The following is a 17,160-nucleotide window of genomic DNA, read 5'->3' as shown; positions in this document are numbered from 1 at the left end:
CGTTCAGGTCAACTCTAAAAGTTTGAAGACCAACAATTACAAGCATTATTGGATGAAGATGCGTGTCAAACTCAAAAACAACTTGCAGAAAGATTAAACGTTGCTCAGCAAACAATTTCTGATCGTTTACAAGCAATGGGAAAGATTTTAAAGGAAGGAAAATGGGTGCCACATCAACTGAACGAAAGACAAATGGAAAACCGAAAAGTCATCAGTAAAATGTTGCTTCAACAGCATGACAGAAAGTCTTTTTTGCATCGAATTGTGACTGGCAATGAAAAGTGGATTTATTTTGAGAATCCCAAATGCACAAAATCGTGGTTGATCCAGGTCAACCATCAACATTGACTGCAATTCCACATTGCTTTGGAAAAAAGACAATACTCTGCGTTTGGTGGGATCACGAATGTGTGGTGTATTAAGACTGATCACTACCTACAACAAATAATCAATTTGAACCACGCTTTGATCGTGAAATGACCAGAATGGGCCAGAAGACACGGCAAAGTAATTTTGCTTCATGATGACGCACCATCACACACTTCAAAACCAGTTAAAGACACGTTAAATGATCTTGCGTGGGAACCGCTGTATTCACCAGACCTTGCTCTTTCAGATTACCGCTTGTTCCGAACGATGGCACATGCACTTTCTGAGCAGCACTTCAAAACATACGAAGAAGTGGAAAATTGGGTCTCTGAATGGTTTGCCTGAAAACAAGAAAAGTTCTATTGGGACGGTATCCACAAATTACCTGAAAGATGGGGAAATGTGTAGCTAGCGATGGACATTACTTTGAATAAAGCACTTTTGATGTTTCTCTTGAAATTACCGTGTTTTCTTTAATTACAAAATCCGCATTATTAACCGGTACACCTAGTATATAATTTTTGTTTTTAAAGCGTATGCATATGTTACAGTGTATAATAACTTGAAAATTTTAAGTCAGTTTTATATTTAATACTATGCCATTCTGTTTCTTAAGGGAGCAATATGTAAATATCAGGCATACATTTCTTTGGGCATATTGAACTTTTTAAAGTAATGATATGGTATAGTGAAAATTTGTTTTATCTAATATTATTATTATAAAATGTCCCCCTTTGTTTCTCAGAAAATAATTCAAAAGAAATAATTTGTGTTTATTTGCTATTTTTAGGTATTAGATGAAGGGTAAATGAACGATATAATGAATGTTTATTATATAGGGAGTATTGTATTAGAATTATGCTTTGTTCAGTTGTCTTGACAAATGAAAATGGGTCTGGCCCTAACCGGTTTGGCTCAGTGGATAGAGCGTCGGCCTGCGGACTGAAAGGTCCCAGGTTCGATTCCAGTCAAGGGCATGTACCTTGGTTGCAGGCACATCCCCAGTAGGAGGTGTGCAGGAGACAGCTGATCGATGTGTCTCTCTTGTCAATGTTTCTAACTCTCTAGCCCTCTCTCTTCCTCTCTAAAAAATCAATAAAATATATTTTAAAAAAAGAAAATGGGTCTGGGTCTGGTTTGGCGATCATGTGGTAGCAATTATTTATAAAATGAAAGTATACCTACATGAAAGATCTCTTTCTGATTAGAAATGTTTACCGGATTTCATTTTCTGCACGGAATATATTGCTCTGTATTCCGCTATTCCCTCACAGCCTAAGTTAGAAGTGTTGCAGATATGACTTATTCTGGGTTACCTATTCTGATAGAATGACTGTGGGTACTTCTTCAGAGTAATTTATATATCAAGGAGATTATTTGGTTTTCTTGCGACGAAGACTGAGTGCTTGGGAGCCTTGCCCTTTCCCCTGGTCCAGATCTTGAACTAGATTTGCCTGAGGGTTGCAGACCTGAAATATAGGCTATGGTCCAGAATTCTTAAATAGGAAATAATCAGGGAATTGAAGAATTGTACATCCTAGAGATTGGGGCCTGAAAAAGAACCTTCCTACCAATTGTACATAATAATTGCATACATGCAAATCAGTAGGTTCTAAAACCATTTCATAAAAAATTTGATGTTTATAATTGTTAGATTTTTCTAACAATTTGAAATTGTGTGTAGTTAACTTAGTTTATTCAGCCTGTGTATTTATCTCTTCTTTTCTCTTCATCCTCTTATGGTGCAAATCGACAGCTCATCTTCTAATATTATAGACCAACCCAGCCACCATGGCTCAGTGGTTGAGCATTGACCTGTGAACCAGGAGGTCATGGTTTGATTACCGGTCAGGGCATGTGCCCAAGTTGCGGGCTCGATCCCCAGTGTGGGGCGTACAGGAGGCAGCCAATCAATGATCCTCTCTCATCATTGCTGTTTCTGTCTCTCTCTCCTCCCTTCCTTTCTGAAATCAATAAAAAATATTTTAAAAACATATTATAGATGTTATTTTAGGAGATAGGTTGGTAAGAGAAGGGCTTTCTATAGGGTCTTACACATGAGAAACTATATTTTTACATAGTATTATGTTAGATATGTATATGTACCATGTATGGGTTTCTGGCTAGCTTTTATTTAATAATATATTCTCTTTTAGGTTTTGGATAGTAGCATCTTAACTCATTATTTTAACATGGTTAATTTCTCATGTGAAAAGACAATGCTATTCTTTAGAAGATAGGTGATGAGGGGGAAAATTAATACGTTCATTGGAGTTATTTTATTCCCAAATGCTGCTTCAGTATATATATCTTAATTATCTCTGCTAAATCCTGAAAATATAAAATGACTTACATATTATAACAAAAAGTAAATAATTTCAGAAATACCATTTTGCCTATATTTTATACAGGTTTTGTCATTCCCTTGAACCCCACACTTTCAAAGATGTAGGCTGTTGCCATTGTTAACTGACCATGTCAATACTCAGGCTTGGCCATGTAAGAAAGGGCATTAGCAGATGAACCATTGACATTTATTTTGTATTTCAGAATGGGAAAACAAAATCTAGCCTTTCGTAGCAAGTAAAAGAGTCTGTAAATCTAAAGATGAAATCTAGCAATTTAATTGAACTTTAATGCATACTTGACGATTGAAGAAATGATCTTCCAAGTGTATTATCCTCTTGTTACACACATACACTGAGCTTTGGAAATTAAAGAGCTCTTGTGTTTTATTGTTTTAGGAAAATTTCAAGATGAAATCCTGATTTTATATGGTCTGCACTTTGTTCTTTTAGGCTTTGTGAGTAGAAGTTTCGTTGTAGTGTAAAACCCGTCTTTAAGTTTATTTAAGAAAAATGTTATCATGGAATCTGGGTTTTTTCTTCCCTAAACTTTTAACTTTTAAAAGTAATAGGTTATTATATATCCCAGTTAATAGCCTATGTACCTGAGTTTCCCTTCATCCCTCTGAGTCAGCATATGAGTTTAGTATTTTTGACTTGTAAATAGTACTGGGAAGATCCTGTATTAACAGACCTGCATAGTTACATCCCTCCCCGAACAAGACAAGGCAGGGCCAGCTTTCTAATACCCTTGCCATGTGTCCTCCTTCACCTTCATGGTCAGGCATAGCTGACCTCGTTTCAGTCATCCCCGTGGCTCTGCCACTTGCCATCCTTCACCAGTCACCTGGCCTGTGGTCCCTCCTGTGCATGTCTTTTGCTCTTGATGTCCCTTCCATTCCGGCACCACTGTCCTTGGTCCACAGGCTCCTCTCTGCTCTCTCAGAGTCCAGCCCAACTTCCTCCCTATTCCAGTTTGTTCTCCTTTCCATTAGCAGTTACCTCTCTAAGAAAAACTTTGCTTTAATAATTTATATTTCCATATAAACCTCTAGTGTTTTTCCAAAAACACTTTATTGCCCAAAGCTTAACATTGTTGACTTTCATGAAGCAATAGATGGAGTGATAAAGAGCTTGGGCTTTGGCGACAGTTATACCTTAGTTTAGCTAAAGGACTTTGGCCAACTTAATTAACTCAGGCCACAATTTCATCATAAATAAATGGGAATAATAAGGGTACCTTTCTTATTAGATTAAAGGGATACTGCTATCAGTAAATACAAATATTTACTCAGTGCTTACTGTGTGCCAGGCATAATTCTAAGTACTTTGCAAATTTTAATTCATTGAATCCTCATAGTAACCCTATGAAATAGGTAGTTTACTTTCCTGATTTTATGTAAGTGCAGCTGAGGCATAGAGAGGTGAAAGAACTTGCCCCTGGTCAGGAAGTAACTTAAGAAGGATTAAGTGGTCTAGCAGGAATTCAGACCCAGATAGTCTGGGTTGGAGCTCATGCTTTTACTGGTTTGCCGAGCAGCATGTAGTAACTTTGGAGTTGTACTGGGCTTGTATCCAATAAGAGTTAAATCGTCGTTCTTCCTTCTGCCATCTGGTGTCAGCCCATGTTTTCCCCTACAAACCCTGACTCACCTCTTATGTCCTGTCAGGTAAATTTTTGCCCATTAATTAATTAATCTTTTAAATAGGTAATATACATAACTGTTCTAAAATATATGTCTTTCAGGTACCCACTTTCCCTCGTGGAGTCAACCAAGTTACTAATTTCTTAAGAATATCTAAAGATGTCCCAAAGCATTTATAAATACGTCCTTATTTACCAGAATTTTTATTCATAAATTTTTACTAGTTTTCTTTGATTGGTATTTTAGAGTGTACTTGCTTTGCTTTTTTTTAACTTCACATCTTTGATCTTTCTTTTGTCTTAGGCTGCTGAAAAGACCCTGCTTTCTTTCTTTTGTACCCATGTTTTAGCTAAAGACTCAACCAAAATACCTCTTCTATGATGAAGGCTTCTCATACTCCCCCAGTTAATAGTGGTGTGTTCTTTCCCCTCAAGTTACCTGCGGCCTGCATTTGGTTCTTTCCTAATGTTTTGCAGGGTCTTATAAGCCAAAGTTTCTCAACCCTGGCACTGGATTGATACTTTGGACTGGATAAATCTTTATTGTAGGGACCTGTCCTATGACTTGTAGGATGTTTAGCAGCATTTCTGGCCTCTACCCACCTCCAGCCACCACCACCTCCAGTTTTGACAATTAAAAATTACTCTGGCCTGACCGGTTTGGCTCAGTGGATAGAGCGTCGGCCTGCGGACTGAAGGGTCCCGGGTTCGATTCCGGTCAAGGACACATGCCCTGGTTGCTGTCTTGATCCCCAGTAGGGGGTGTGCAGGAGGCAGCTGATCAATGTTTCTCTCTCATTGATGTTTCTATCTCTCATGCTCCTTTCCTCTCGGAAATCAATAAAAATATATTTTAAAAAATTACTCCAAACTGTATCACATGTCCTCCAGGTGGCAAGATTCCCCTCACTGAGAACCACTAGAACAGAGGAAAGTACAATGGGTACATGCCTTGATTTAATTTCAAATTCTAATGTTGGCACTTAACTGTTTGATGACCTGGATCAAATTCCTTAGCCTCTGTGAGTATGTTTCCTCATTTGTAAAATCAGGATGATGATACATAATTTGTGGCTTTGTTGTGGAGATGCATTCTGAGGGACGAGGAAGTGAGAAAGCATCCAGCATTGTGAGCAATCCTTGAGTCTCCCATCTGCACTGTGAGCATTGCGCAGGTACAGGTCATGTATCCATGACACATTTTCTCGCCACTTTCTTCATGTAGTAGGTGATCAAGAAATGTCTTTTCTTAAGTGAAAGAAGTGTATGTTCCTCTTAATCTGACTTTGTGATTTGACTGACCTATGATTTGACAAGCTTGAAGGTAAATGTTAACACTTGTTTATTTTCTAAAAGTACTGACAATCACATTTCTAGGGTTTCCTATACTTACACTATTATCAATCCTTTGGTCAGGTCTCAGCTGTCCTCACTTAGCCATGGTGACCTTGTGCCCAGTCGGATAAGGGCATCCTGGTTGCCTGTGGTGAGGATGCTGAGTGCTGCAGCAGTGCACCTCCCCCACTCCCCGCACCAGGCTGCTTCTCTCGCCCCAAGAGTGGAGTCTTGTGGTTGTCTGTTTGACCCTCAGCTTTCATTTCTCTTTTTTTTCTTTTTAAATCAGCTTTATTGAGGCCTATTTTATGTCTAACTTTTATTTCTGAAACTGAAAGAAGAATAGTGGTGCTTGTTGGCAGTATTTGTTATTTGTGGTGCAGTTTTCTTTAAATGTCTTACTGTTCTTTAAACATAGCTTTGACTTTCTTATGTAATTGAAAGGGTGGCTGGCATCTCACATTTTAAAACTTTATGGTTTAATTTACTGCCCATTACAGAAACCTGGTAAAGAAGGACTTCTTGCCATTAAATGAAGGTTGTTAAGAGCAAGACCCTAATTTTGGTGACTTTTCTAACTGTTAGTTTTTCCAGTTTTGTAGCAAAGTCACCAGATTTTTAAATTATTCTATTCTATCATCATTATTGTCACTGACATTGATTATGCTCTTTTAGGCTCTCACTGTTGTAAGTGCTTTTTATTTGTGTGATGCTGTCTAGTCCTCATCACAGCCTTAGGAGGTCAGGGCTGTTGTTATGTCCACTCTACAGAAGGCCTTTCACAGATAGGATAAAAACTTCCCCAGGCCCACAGTTACCGTGCGGGCACCGAGGTCCGAATCCAGGTGGTGTGATTCGGCTCACCTGCAGGGTATGAAATGTCTGCATAGAAAGATTTGGGAGCATTTCAAATTGTAGCATGTCTTTATGGAAGGTGTGCGTTCAGGTCTCTATTTGTAGTAGGTGGTTTGTTTTTGTTTTTTTATTTTTTCGCCTTAATAGAGATGACAATTAGATTGTTTAAAAGTACAGCCATTGGGTTTTATTTAACAGGTAATTTATAATTTGTAATATATGCTGCAATATATGTAAGGGGACTTTAAACGCAGTACTTTTCACACCTGCCTCTGTGGTGGCGATCCCGTGGGCATGCCAGGGGTGGGGCCTTGCCGGCAGGCTGACTCGGCAGTCCCTGAGCCACGCTATCGACACTTAGTATTTATTTACCATTTTAATTATTTCACTTCTCCTAGTCATCAGTGCATTCATTATGGTCAAGCCAGTATTGTTGAATTTTAGCTCAGAAGATTAATTTTAAATTGGTAAACAATATTCTCGGAATTGTTTGGTGTGGTGGTGCACATGATTGATTCTGTACTAACTTGGAATTCTCCTCAAAATGTTGGGTTCTTGACTCGGAAATACGGTGACATATTTCCAGGTAGTGAAGCCTCTTTCCCAGCTCATTACACTGTGCATCTAAATGCAGGGCACAGAGGATTTACCTTTTGTCCTGACTGTGTTCAGCAGTACAACTGCTGGATTTTCTCATCGGTTTTCACTAGTCACTGTTTGAAAGAGCTAGGAGCCGGGGCCTATTTCAGTCCAAGGTGGATAAGGACAGTGTCTACTGAGACTGGTTGGAGTATCCAGTTCTTTTCCCACACTTCTCCATTCTTCTTATCGTCATGCTTGTCAGAAGCAGTTGTAGGATTTGCCTCATATCTGTCTTAGTGAGGAGGAGAAAGCCAGTGGGAGTGTTAGTTTCCTAGTAAGAGAGATTCTGGGCTAGAGAGAATCCCTTTGGTGTCACGTCCACACTTACAAGAAGTCTGTCTCAGGGAAGCACCCTAGGTCAGGGCCAGCCCACTCCCATCTGCCAGCTCGTCTGGCTGTGGTGGTTTCCCTTGGAGCTGCATTAGCAGGGCCTTACCCACAGACGGGGAGGCAGGCGAAGTCTTCATACCCTGTGTCCTTTGTTCAGGTGGGAAGGAAGAAAGTCCCCGAGTTGTGACCGGAGTCATAAAATAATTTGGAAAATTGCTCTCATTCTGTTTCTCTCTTTTAAAATCATTTATTTTTCAGTTACAGTTGGCATACATATTATTATTAGTTTCAGGTGTACATCCTGGTGATTAGACACATAACTTTCTAAGGGACCATCCTGATATTGTACCCACCTGACACCACACAGTTATGTTATTGACTATATTCTGTCTGCTGTACTTTACATCCCCATGACTATTCTGTAACAACCAATTTATAATTCTTAATTCCTTCACCTTTTTCACTCATGCCCCCAAACCCCCCTCCCCCCAACCTGTTTGGCAACCACCAAAGTAGTCTGTGTATTTATGAGTCTGTTTCTGTTCTGTTTATTTTGTTTTTTATATTTAATTGTCAAGAGATAGGTATTTATTAACATTTTGTTGTTCGTATTTTTATGTGTTTTTCTTCTTTTTTTAATCCTCACCCGAGGACATGCTGGCTCTGGGGCCACCTGGCACAAGCTACAGAGCAATCTGCAGATTGCTGCTACTTGTGCTGGGCTTGGAGGTACCCAGGAGAGGCCAAGCTGCCAACAAGACGGGCTGCTGATAGTGTTGGGCCTGGCCAGGCCACTCAGCAAGAGGTATGGGGTACACCAGGCCAGATGTTGTTTGTTTGAGAGATTTTTAGGAAAGCCTAAAGCATGAGGCAAGAGAGGCCATTTGTGTGGAAAAGCCACTGGAATGGGCTTGGGGTGGGCCCACAATTGGTGTTGTGTGGGTGTCTCAGAAAAGGAGCTGGGCCTTTGCCAGCACTTCTGTCTTAGAGAAAGCTGCCCCTGACCCATCTCCAGCTCTTCCTGTGATGCTGCAGAATTCAGTTCCTCCCTGTATGCCTCTAGCGCCTTACAAGCTGCTGCCCCAGCTCTGGAGCTCAGAGTGAGTGAGTCTGAGTAAGTCTGTGAGCAGGCCCTTTAAGAGGAACTGCCTGGGACTCCAACTGCCGTGTCTTCCCTCTCAGCCTCAATGCCTGCTGGTTTTTATAGCCAGAAGTTATAGGGCCTTCTCCTCCTGGCCCTGGAATCCTGGTTTGGGAGGCCTGGTGTGAGGCTGGGACCCCTCGCTCCTCAGGGGGTACCTCCACAGCCGAGATATCCCTTCTGATGTTTATGTGAGTGTGGGACCCGCCTGCTCCACATCTCTGCCCCTCCTACCAGTCTCAGTGTAGCTTCTTTAATTTCATAGTTGTAGGGTTTCCATTCAGCTAGATTTCAGGTGGTTCTGAATGATGGTTTTGTAGTTTAGTTATAATTCTGATGTGGTTGTGACAGGAGGTGAGTACCGTGTTTACCTACGCTGTCATCTTGACCGGCAGTCTTCATTCTGTTTCTCTTTGCAGTTTAGGATTTTGGGGACAGCATCAGTCTGGGTGGTGCATGCGCAGGGCCAGGGAGATGCCTTTGAGAGAAGTCTCCACATTACTGTACTCTCAACTTACTCCTATTTCAAGCAAGCTGTGGTGGATAGGAGCAGATTTATGTTGCTAACGCCAGTAATAGATGAGCTCTGACATGTTTCATAGGTGTATAGAAAAAAAGTTAGAGGCAGTCTTGACCAAACCCCTTACTTTACAGCTGAACTTGAGAGAAGGGAGCTGCTCTGAGCCATGGGTAGTTAGTTCCTGACCGAGAACTGGGGCTTCTCTTGCTCTCAGCCTTGGGCTCTGCCTTCACTTCTGTGCTGCTGCTGACCTGCGTGCCTGACTCCTGTGGAGAAAACTGGCCCCTGCTCCAGGAGGGTGTGTGGGCTCCTTGAGTGGCTGCAACCCTGTCCCTGGCCCATGTGTGGTTAGATGGAGCTCAGCTTTCAAAGCAGCCCAAAGATCTGTGCAGCCTCTGCTGCCTCCTGCTGCTGAGGCCAAGTATGTGTGTGTGTGTGTTTTTAATATATTTCATTGATTTTTTTCTTTTTTTTTTTTTTTTTACAGAGAGGAAGGGAGAGGGATAGAGAGTTAGAAACATCGATGAGAGAGAAACATCAATCAGCTGCCTCCTGCACACTCCCTACTGGGCATGTGCCCACAACCAAGGTACATGCCCTTGACAGGAATTGAACCTGGGCCCCTTGAGTTTGCAGGCCGACGCTCTATCCACTGAGCCAAACCTGTCAGGGCAGTATGTGTGTTTTTTTAGGCAGGAGAGAAATACTTAAGATTTGACAAATGAAGGCAACAGAGGGGAGATTAGTAAAGGCTCCTTTTAACTATTTTTCAGAATATGCAAGGGGAGACCTATCCTTGAGCATGAAGCTTGCTTCCTAGATTTTTATTTTATTTTTTGCATCATCATAGTAATTCTGCATAAATGGTTGTAAGATTGCCATTATTGTTGGATTCTGGATTCTGGAGTGCTTTTATTGCTTTAAACCTCAATGGCTGAGAACAGAAATGACATTTTTTTATATATGCATATATTTTTATTGATTTCAGAGAGGAAGGGAGAGGGAGAGAGAGAGATAGAAACATCAATGATGACAGAGAATCATTGATTGGCTGCCTCCTGCAAGCCCCCCACAGGGGATTGAGCCCACAACCTAGGCATGTGCCCCTGACCGGAATCGAACCTGGGACCTTTCACTTCGCAGGCTGACGCTCTGTCCACTGAGCAAACCGGCCAGGGCAGAAATGACATTAAAAAAAATAAATAAAACTATTGTTCTTAGCTTACAGCTAAAGGTTTTAAAAAATAGTAGTCTAGAATTAAAAGAAACTGCAGAATCAGATTATGTAACTTTATTACCACAGAGAATATCAAGTAGAGCCCATTCATGTTAGCTATGGGAGAATTGAGCCTAGAGAAGTTTAAGAAATGACTTAATCAAGTTATAGTTATTTAGTCAATAATACAAGTCTTCTGGCTTAGTTCAGTTATATCACTTATTTTGAGCTTCCTGTAAGCTAGACCTTGTTTTTATGATTTCCACAGATTATTTCTAATTCTCACTATATTTCTAACAGATATATTCCCCCCCTTTTACAGATATGAAAATGGAAGCTCAGATACCTTGCCCAGTGAGTGAGTGAGCAGTGTTTAGTAACAGTGTGACCCCCGAGGTTGTGTTTTAATGCTTCATCTCTTAACCATTTTCTTTCCTTTAATGACTTACATAATCTTAATTAACTTAATTTGTTCCAGTGGTGAAGTCTTTTGCTTATTTTCATAGTCAGATGTTACAAACTATGCTTCTTACTGAAAGTTAACCCAGTTGTGTGCAATAGCAACATTTAAAAAATCTGGACTCTTAACTTCTTGCTGAGAACACTTTGCTCATCTTGATAGCCTCATTGTTATGGGGAACTCATATGAACACATTTGGATAGTGAATCTCATGTACTTGTACCTGTGCAGCCTCCCACATGGTAAAACAGCCTGAGAATGTGAAGGACCTGAGGTATAAAGATAAAAGCTACTTGAGGATGAGATGGTGGTGAAAGATCTTTTAGGAAAAGTGTTGACATTTACTGGTACTATTACTAGGAACTTGTCCACATTCTAAATTGTGTTTACTATCCCCATGATTCAACTTGGTTTCTTCTTGGACAACCCCTCTCCCCTGGCATGAAGCAGTAAGCTCTGTGATAACATGAGGACGCTGTAAGCCCATGAAGCCAGGGGACTTTGTTTATTGCTATGTATCAAACACGTAGTATACTGTGTGGCTAGAAAAGAGGGGGTAAGACTAGATGAGGGATTTTCATCCTACTTGAAAGATAGTCATTCTGTTTTCTCTTTTTGAAATCTCTGTATCTGTACCCTCACTTCTTGATGCTCTCTTGTCTGCTAAGGTCGTTTAGCCATATACTCAAGGTAGACAGAAGTGTTAGGTTTTTACTGCGAACTTTCCAGAGTTGAGTGATATCATATATCTTCTGCTTGTCTTTTCCCCACTTGTCTATTGTGGACAAGACCCCTAAATGACTTAAAATGGTTTAATGATATTTATTAAATGTTAATATTCATTGACCATATTGAATTTCTAATGTATAGGAACATGATCTGTATTTTAAAAATAATTGCTTATGGAAATAATTGAAAAAATTCCTCTCCCATGGAAGTAAGTCCAAAAAAACTTCGACCTCCTTTCCTGCATTATTAAAAATATATGCACATCATTAGTCATCAGTGAGATATACTCTTCCTATCCACTACAGTCACTGAAATGAAAAAGACAGAGAAAGCGCTGGCTATGAGGAAGACATCAGAACCTTCACACGTGGCCACTGAGAACGGAAAGTGGTGTAGCTACTGTATAAAACAGTCTGGCAGTTTATCAAAGGGCTGAACATAGAGTTACCCAATGATCCAACAGTTGCACTCCTAGGTATATACCCAAGAAAATAAAAACATATATCCACACAGAAACTTGTATGTGAATGTTCATGGCAATTTCATTTGTAGCAGTCCAAAAGTGGAAAAACCCCAAATGCCCATTGAGTGAATGGCTAGACAAAATATGGTATATCGAGTGGAACATTGTTTAACAATGAAAAGGAGTGATGAAGTGTTGATACATGCTATATTTGGATGAACCACTTACAAAAGACCACTATGTATGATTTCACTTATATATAAAACTAGGGGCCTGGTGCACAAAATTCGTGCACTGGGGGGAGGGGGGCAGGGGGTGGTGGGTCTCTCAGCCCAGCCTGCCCCCTCTCACATACTGGGAGCCCTCAGGGGATGTCCTACTGACGGCTTAGGCCCACTCCTTGCTCCCCTTGGGGAGTGGGCCTAAGCCACAGTCTGGCATCCCTTTGTGGGAGGCGACCGGGCTGATCAGGGGAAGGCACCAGCCCCATCACCCTGCTGCTGCAGCCACTGCCACTCACTGCAGCCACCAAGGGTTTTCATCAACACAGACTCTAGTCCAGCCGTGGGCAAACTATGGCCCGCGGGCCGGATCCGGCCTGTTTGAAATGAATAAAACTAAAAAAAAAAAAAAAAAAAAAAGACCATACCCTTTTATGTAATGATGTTTACTTTCAATTTATATTAGTTCACACAAACACTGCATCCATGCTTTTGTTCTGGCCCTCCGGTCCAGTTTAAGAACCCATTGTGGCCCTCGAGTCAAAAAGTTTGCCCACCCCTGCTCTAGTTCCTTCACCATGAAAAAATGACAACTTTCTTTAGGCATTTTCAAGATGTGTCTTTCATTGGATATGACATTTCTTTCCTTTTTTTTTTTTTTTCCTCACCTGAGGATATGTTTCCATTGATTTTTAGGGAATTGGAAGAGAAAGAGAAAGACAGAGAAAAACATCAGAGTGAGAGGAACACTTTGATTGGTTGCCTCCTGCATGAGCCCTGACTTGGGCCCTGGCCAGGGAGGAGCCTGCAACCTAGGTACATACCCTTGGTCAGAATTGAACCCAGACCCTGCGGTCAGCAGGCCGAGGCATTATCCACTGAGCCAAACGACTAGGGCAGGATATGACATTTCTTAGCACTCCAGCAGCGGATCTGTGTTTTTTTTCTCCAGGAGTGTGGTGGAAAAACCCTAGGTCACCTTCTTGGATTCTTATTACCCAAGTTACTAAGAATATTACCAGTGGTATACAGGGAGCTTAGCCGATGAGCGGTCAGAAAAGGTGTTTCCTCTGTAGTTCACACTGAACCTTGGCTTGGCCCCTGCCCAGGCCTAAAGCCTCAGGGCCTGGGCAAGGAACCCCCAGCTCCCTCCCATCTCTGGCTCGGCCCCTGCCCAGGCCTAAGGCCTCTGGCCGGGACTTTAGGCCTGGGCAGGGGACCCCCAGCTCCCTCCGATTGCTGGCTCTGCCCCTGCTTCCTCCCATTGCGGGCTCTGGCCGAGGCTTTAGGCGTGGGCAGGGGCCCCCTCGGCTCTGATCGCAGGCTCAGGCCCTGCCCAGGAGCCCCCTTGCTCAGGCCCTTCCAAGGCTGCTCAGGGCCCACACGGGGCCTACCTCAGAGTGACCTGGGTGCCCGATGATGTTCCCGGGCACATCATCTTTGTTGGGTTAATTTGCATACTCTCTGGATTGGCTGGTGAGTGTAGCCGAGGGACGGTCAATTTACATGTTTGTCTATTATTAGGTAAGACTAGAGGCCCGGTGCACAAAAATTTGTGCACTCGGGGGGCAGGGGGTGGGGGGTCCCCCGCCCGGCCTGTGCCCTCTCGCAGTCTGGGACCCCTCGGGAGATAACGACCTGCTGGCTTAGGCCTGCTCCCGGGTGGCAGAGGGCAGGCCCAATCCCTAGGTGCAGCCCCTGGTCGGGCTCAGAGCAGGGCCAATTGGGGAGTTGGGGCGCTGCCCCATCATGCACAGAGCAGGGCGGATCGGGAGGTTGTGATTGCCACCCTCAGTCACGCTCAGGGTAGGGCCGATTGGGGGGGTGGGGCACCGCCCGCTGTCACACTCAAGGCAGGGTCGATGGGGAGGTAGCGGCGCCATCCCCTGTCACGCACAGAGCAGGGCCGATCAGGGGGTTGGGGCGCTGCCCCGTCACTCTCAGAGCAGGGCCAATCGGAGGATTGGGGCACTGCCCCCTGTCACTCACAGAGCAGGGCCCATCAGGGGGTTGGGGCACTGCCCCTTCACTCACAGAGCAGGGCCCATTAGGGGGGGTTGGGGCTCCGTACTCTATCACACACAGAGCAGGGTCAATCAGGGGTTTGGGGAGCTCCCCCCTGTCATGCACAGAGCAGGGCTGATCAGGGGGTTGGGGCACCGCCCCCTGTCACACACAGAGCAGGGTGGATCAGGGGGTTGGGGCGCTGCACCCTGTCACACTCAGGGCAGGGCCAATGGGGAGGTTATGGCTCTACCCTGTCACACACAGAGCAAGGCCTGTGGAGGGGGGTTGGGGCGCCACCCTCTATCACCCACAGAGCAGGGCCGATCAGGGGGTTGGGGCGCCACCACTGTCACACTCGGGGCAGGGCCGATGGAGAGGTTATGGCTCTACCCTGTCACACACAAAGCAGGGCCCGTGGGGGGGTGGGGGGGGCGCCACACCCTGTCACACACAGAGCAGGGCCGATCAGGGGGTTAGTGTGCTGCACCCTGTCAAACACAGAGCCGCAGGGCAATCAGGGGATTGGGGAGCTCCCCCCTATCAGGCACAGAGCAGGGCCTGTGGGGGAGGGGGGGTTTGGGGCGCCTTCCCCTGTCACGAACAGAGCAGGGCAGATAGGGAGGTTGTGGCCCCGCCCCCTGTCACACACAGCCGCAGGCCTATCAGGGGGTTGGTGTGCCGCACCCTGTCAAACACAGAGTCGCAGGGCAATCAGGATTGTGGAGCTCCCCCCTATCAGGCACAGAGCAGGGCTGATCAGGGGGTTGGGGCGCCTTTCCCTGTCATGAACAGAGCAGGGTGGATAGGGAGGTTGTGGCCCCGCCTTCTGTCACACACAGAGCCGCAGGGCGATCAGGGGGTTTGGGCGCTGCCCCCTGTCACGCTGATCCCGGTGCCAGGAGGCCTCGCTGCTCTGCTGATCCCGGTGCTGGGAGGCATATTACCCTTTTACTATATAGGATAGAGCTCTGGTGCACGGGAGGGGGCTGGCTGGTTTTCCCTGAAGGGTGTCCTGGATCAAGGTGGGGGTCCCCACTGGGGTGCCTGGCCAGTCTGGGTGAGGGGCTGAGGGCTGTTTTCCGGCTGGCGAGTGACTAAAGCTTCCAACCACTCCTTGTTTTCTTTTTCTTTTTATTCTGGGCCAGCTTTAGCTCTGAGGCCTCGCTGCTGAAAACATCGATACAATGTTTCAGTCCGCCTGGCTTTCAGTCTGGCTGATTTCTGGGGTTTTGTTTAGCTTCTTATTTGCAACATAGTACATAGTTGGTTAGAGTTGCAGCTGAGAGGCCGGCAAGTGAGGCGGGGAACGTTGGAGTCCGCAGCAAGCAAGCCTCATGCTCGCTTCAGTGCCTGGCTGCCGGCCGCCATCTTGGCTGACAGTTAATTTGCATATACTCACTGATTAGCCAATGAAAAGGGTAGCGGTTGTACGCTCATTACCATGTTTCTCTTTTATTAGTGTAGATGTCCAGAATAAGATAGAAAGTAAGTTAGTGGTTGCTTAAGGCTGAAGGAGTTTGGAGCGGATGGAGAATGACTGCCAATGAGTATAGTGTTTCTTTTTGGGTAATGAAAGTGTTCTAAATTAGATAGTGGCTATGGCTGCACATCTAAATACCATAAACTTATACACTTATAAGGGTGAACTGTTTGGTATCTAAATTACATTTCAATAAAGTTATTATAAAAGTTTATATAGCCCTGGCCGGTGTGGCTCAGTTGGTTGGGCATCATCCCAGGCACCGAAAGGCCGGTTTGATTCCTAATCAGGGCACATACCTGGCTTGTGGGCTTGATTCCTGATAGGGGATATGCAGGAGGCAGCCAATTGATGTCTCGCTCTCACATTGATGTTTCTCTCTTTCTTCCTCTCCCTTCCTGTCTTTGTAAAAATCAGTAAGTCTTTTTAAAAAATGTATATATAGATGTATGTGTAGATGCATTTGTTTCCGTGAGCATAAATTATCTCCAGAGTGATACACATTGGTTGCTTGTGGGAAAGAGCTGGGGTGGGAGGAGATTTTTATTAAATATCGTTTTTTGTCTTTTGAATTTTGTGCCTTGTGACAATATTACCTATTTTACAAATGAATGTTGACTAATAAAGGTATAAATAACTTATCTCTTCTCTTAATTTCATTGTGATCAGGTACTTCAGGGGTTAGATTATCTACACAGTAAATGCAAGATCATTCATACTGACATAAAGCCGGAAAACATCTTGATGTGTGTGGACGACGCGTACGTGCGCAGAATGGCAGCGGAGGCCACGGAGTGGCAGAAAGCGGGTGCTCCTCCTCCGTCAGGGTCTGCAGGTGAGGGCCAGGCCAGCTCTGTCTCAGTCAGCTTGGGAACATTGAGAGCTTGCACAGTTGCATGCTGAGGCAGCTGTGTACGTATTAGGAACTTTGGTAAGAACCTGATGGACAGAAATAACGACTTTTTTCTTAAGAAGGAAGATGCTTCAAATTACACTTTCACATTTGAGTTCTTTGTTCTCGCTTAAAAGGTCATTTCAGTTCTTACCTTTGCACATTTCCTTCTGTTGCCCACTTCTCTGCAGAAGAATATATAGCAGCGGGCTTATGTAGCCGACGTGTAGTCATCAGAGTTTTTTCTAGCTTCAGGCTTGTTAGCATGCCTCCTAGTCTCCAGTTAGCACAGTTACCTCAGTCATAGTCCACCTAGTGGGTTTGGAATCAGTTACAGATCCCAGGGACGGGGGGAAAGACCAAGTGACTTGAGTATTAGTATATCAAGTTTAATTTCTGGTTTTCCCTGACTACGAAGGTGGCAGTGAGGGGTTGACTATTCTCTCCCCTCTCCTCACAGTGTGTGTGCCCCAGGCTGTCAGGCAGGCGAGTAGGCTCAGGGCTGCAGCC

General features: G+C 44.1%; 1 protein-coding gene across 6 annotated transcripts in view; it reads left to right on the top strand.

Moving 5' to 3' along the window:
- SRPK2 (SRSF protein kinase 2) overlaps positions 1–17,160 on the top strand; it is a 227,159-nt gene that overhangs the window by 185,090 nt on the left and 24,909 nt on the right. For all 6 annotated transcript variants that reach the window (XM_070424611.1, XM_070424616.1, XM_070424612.1 and 3 more), the window contains one exon: positions 16,428–16,593. In XM_070424611.1, the coding sequence (XP_070280712.1) occupies positions 16,428–16,593 (166 nt within the window). The remainder of the gene's footprint in view (positions 1–16,427; positions 16,594–17,160) is intronic.

Source organism: Myotis yumanensis, unplaced genomic scaffold, assembly GCF_028538775.1.
Source record: "Myotis yumanensis isolate MYYU_CA2020_CCGP unplaced genomic scaffold, mMyoYum1.0.hap1 SCAF_9, whole genome shotgun sequence".
NCBI lineage: Eukaryota > Metazoa > Chordata > Mammalia > Chiroptera > Vespertilionidae > Myotis > Myotis yumanensis.
This window is presented reverse-complemented; position numbering and strand designations above follow the sequence as displayed.